The sequence below is a fragment of the Gavialis gangeticus genome, unplaced genomic scaffold, assembly GCF_001723915.1.
Source record: "Gavialis gangeticus isolate Ggan-Ray unplaced genomic scaffold, GavGan_comp1, whole genome shotgun sequence".
Taxonomy (NCBI): domain Eukaryota; kingdom Metazoa; phylum Chordata; order Crocodylia; family Gavialidae; genus Gavialis; species Gavialis gangeticus.
This window is the reverse complement of record NW_017728993.1, coordinates 13,087,923-13,091,410: the sequence shown is the minus strand read 5'-3', so window position 1 is coordinate 13,091,410 and position 3,488 is coordinate 13,087,923. Positions and strand designations below refer to the sequence as shown.

At 40.1% G+C, this 3,488-nt stretch overlaps 1 protein-coding gene across 2 annotated transcripts in view; it reads left to right on the top strand.

Annotated features, from left to right (window-relative positions):
* Positions 1-3,488, top strand: part of PRKAA2 (protein kinase AMP-activated catalytic subunit alpha 2) — a 29,787-nt gene that overhangs the window by 518 nt on the left and 25,781 nt on the right. For both annotated transcript variants that reach the window (XM_019501234.1, XM_019501233.1), the window contains exon 2: positions 3,283-3,376. In XM_019501234.1, coding sequence (XP_019356779.1) covers positions 3,317-3,376 — 60 coding nt within the window. In that variant the 5' untranslated portion in view covers positions 3,283-3,316. The remainder of the gene's footprint in view (positions 1-3,282; positions 3,377-3,488) is intronic.

Genomic DNA, 3,488 nt, shown 5'->3' with positions numbered 1-3,488 from the left:
TTTTTTTTTTTTTTTTTGCATATGGACAAGTATAATGGAGAACAGGACGGGTTGAATAGAATTCACTGTTTATTCAAGGTGTTTTGTAATACTTAGCAAGTTAATTGGCACTTCTTTTCATTGGAAAACTGATCCAAAGCTCAGTGAGATCAGTGCCAATCCACCATTGATTTCAAAAGGCTTCAGCATGGCAGTTCTGGGCTATCAGGTGTCTGGAAAGGGCTTTGAATCCAGCTATTTTTGTCCAGTTCTGGTTGTGACTCTACACAAGCTATAAATTAAGTCCTTCACCCTCCAAAGATTTACGTACATTCTTAATTTGACTTGACTTCATTGAGACTCCCGACAGTAACCTTTGCAGTTAAAGCACGTAGTCAGGTTTTTGCTGCCAAATCTTCCAACATCTTCAAGATCCTAATCTAGAAGTTAGTTAGAAAGGCAAGTGAGAACTCCAGTACATACACTTTCCCTTTTAATTGGTTTTTTTTTCTTGTTTATGGTAGTAAGCTATCAAAGACAGTGTTACCTATGGAAGCCTCTTTGGCTTCTGCAAAGTAGTCATGATCTCTGTGTGAACAGATAGCCCGTAGCCTGCTCATAGGACTCGGTGGGAGGGATTGTTCTTCCTCCTGTTTTCGCTTCATCATCCTGTACTGTACTGAGAATTTTGCTTGAGAAATACATGCACGATCAGATTCAGAAGATGAAATGCTGGCCATATGTCAATAGGATTCATGAACTAATGGCTTGACAACCAGGAAATGGAAGTAACCATACTCTCTTTCAGGCAAGTGTTTTCAGGACTGACACTTAGGGCCTTGTTACACAGTAATTATGGGCTGCTCCTGGACCTCTTACCCCCTGGACTGTTTGCACATTAACACCTTAAAGTGGTTTGAAGCACTTGTTATGGAGGTCAAAGTTATACCACTCCAGGTCAGGGTTATCCCTAATCCGTGCTACCCAGCTTCTGTTCCATTAAGGTGCTCTGCCCAAGTTGAAGTCCTCCAGTATCCCAGGATCTCTTACACCCCCGCCAGTAGAGCAGGGATAGATGCCTGCCCTGCCTTACCAGCCCTCTAGTAGCAACTCACAGCTGCATCTCCTAGTCCTGCCCCTACTCACCAGGCCTCTAGTGGCAAGTCACAGGTCTGCAGGAGGGGGACAACCAGAGGAGGTTTCTAGACCAAGGGTATAACCGCTCCAAACTTGAGCTAGCAGTAACACCGATCAACATTTGTGTGGCTCACAGCATAATGTGTAACAAGGCCCTTGATTTTATAGACCACAGGATAACTACGTATCTCCCCTATAAAGGCCTAGTCTGATTACTGGGGTGTACTTGGTAGCTGTGTTGGTCTGAGGCAAAAAGACGTACAAAAAACTAGAACTGTTGGTTCCAAAATGATACCTTTTATTAGACCAACTGGAAAATGGCAAGAAAATTGTCCTTTTCTGCAAGCTTTTGGGATCAAAGTCCTTTCATCAGGCTCTGGGAAAAGTGTAGATGGTACAAGATGGTAAAAAGTCCCCATAGGTAGGAAATAAACTTCATTTTTGCACAGAGGGAGTTGAAGATGGAAGTCTCTACACTTTTCCCAGAGCCTGACGAAGGGACTTGGATCCTGAAAGCTTGCAGAAAAGGACAGTTTTCTTGCCATTTTCCAGTTGGTCTAATAAAAGGTATCATTTTGGAACCAAGAGTTCTAGTTTTTGTAGTCTGATTACTGAAGTTAATAGTCACAAGTCTCAAAGCTACTTGAGCCACAGTAGTAGCCTGCCACATTTTTCAATTCTGACAAAGTTGTTGAACAGCAATTGAAAGGGTGATCTGTTGTTTAGATCACCCTTAAAACTGGTGAGAGATTTAGTGAGTACATTGTTCTTACAGGCAAAGGGCCAAATTCTTCATCCAATTAAATGACTAACTCTGGAGTATCTGTTGATAGTTACTCCACAGTAGCACGCACTGGTATAAGAACAGATTGGGACCATCTCATGAATCAAACAACATAAAATGCCTCTCAGAGATGCTTCTGGCACCCTACAGACTCACACCTGTTCACGCATTTGTCATAGATTTAATTTTAAGTTGTATTTTCTTTTCTAAGTGAAGAATATAAGCGAGATCTAAGGTAACAGAATCTTGAAGTTAGTTCGAAAGGCAAGTGAGAACTCCAGTGCATATACATTTTCCCTTTTTAATCGTTTTTCCCCCCCTTGCTTATAGTAATAAGTTATCAGAGACTGTGACAGTAATCAGATGGATTTCAGGATCTCAAAGCACTCCTGTAAGGTTTTCTTAATTTTTGAAGGTTTTACCTCGCATCAGGAATTTTCATGCCAAATCTCTTCAAGGAAATATTATCACTTCAAATAAAATCTACAGGCTGAAGAAATGCAACAATGAGCAATGCAAACACATCATTTGGGTAAAAGAAAAACAGGCTGGAATCTTAGCCAACGTTTTTCTAAATTGCTGTAGTTCTACTGAGGCTGGTGGACTTATGCCAGGTCGTGTTGTTTTGGGAATTAGAGCACAGACAGACTTCGTTTGCAATTAGGGTATATGTACAGACTTCGTTTGCAGCTCTTGCATGAGGGTAGGTAATGGATTTGTAAGATTAGGGTTATTTTAACAACGTTTCTATTTTTATTTTAGAATTTACATTTTTTATACTCTCTCCATAATTTTTGGGTATTTTTAAAAGACTCTCCTACTGGCATCCAGAGTTCCTTTGTCCTGGATCCTCAGGATATGGAGAAAAGAAAAAGAGTTCAAATGTTCACAGTATCATAGTTTCATAGTGCTTAGGGTTGGAAGGGACCTAAACAGATCATCAGGTCCGACCCCCTGCCCCGGGCAGGAACGGGTGCCGGGGTCATATCACCTCAGACAAATATCTGTCCAATGTTCGTTCTTGCATTTGAAGGCAGCCTGCCTCTTAAGGCATTGCTGTAAATCTTGGCCAAAAAGTAAATTTGAAAATCAGGTTAGTCCTACACACAGGCTTATCTAGCAGAGATTTCAAAAGATTATATTAAAGCTTAAGAAAAAAGGTAAATCTGTGAAACAGATCCTTTCAAGAAACCACAGAAAGAGATTGTGTTCCTTTGTTTGCATCTTGCAATACAAGAGCTGGCTTTTCAGAAATGGAAAGCAATAATTAATGTAATGTCAATACAAATGCTCTTTGCTAGAAACTTTCTAATAACCTATTTAAAAATATTTCCCTGTTCTTCCTAAGAAGGTCTTTCTAAAATCTTTCTTTTCTTTTAAAGGTACCAGGTTATCAGCACTCCAACTGATTTTTTCATGGTAATGGAATATGTATCTGGTGGTGAATTATTTGATTACATCTGTAAGCATGGACGTGTAAGTAGCAGTGTCTTGTCAGACCAAATATTTGTGGGGAAGAGGATAGTGCTTAGCAATAAAATGGATTAGCTAAGTGATGCACTTATAAGGTTGTTATGGCCAAAAATAG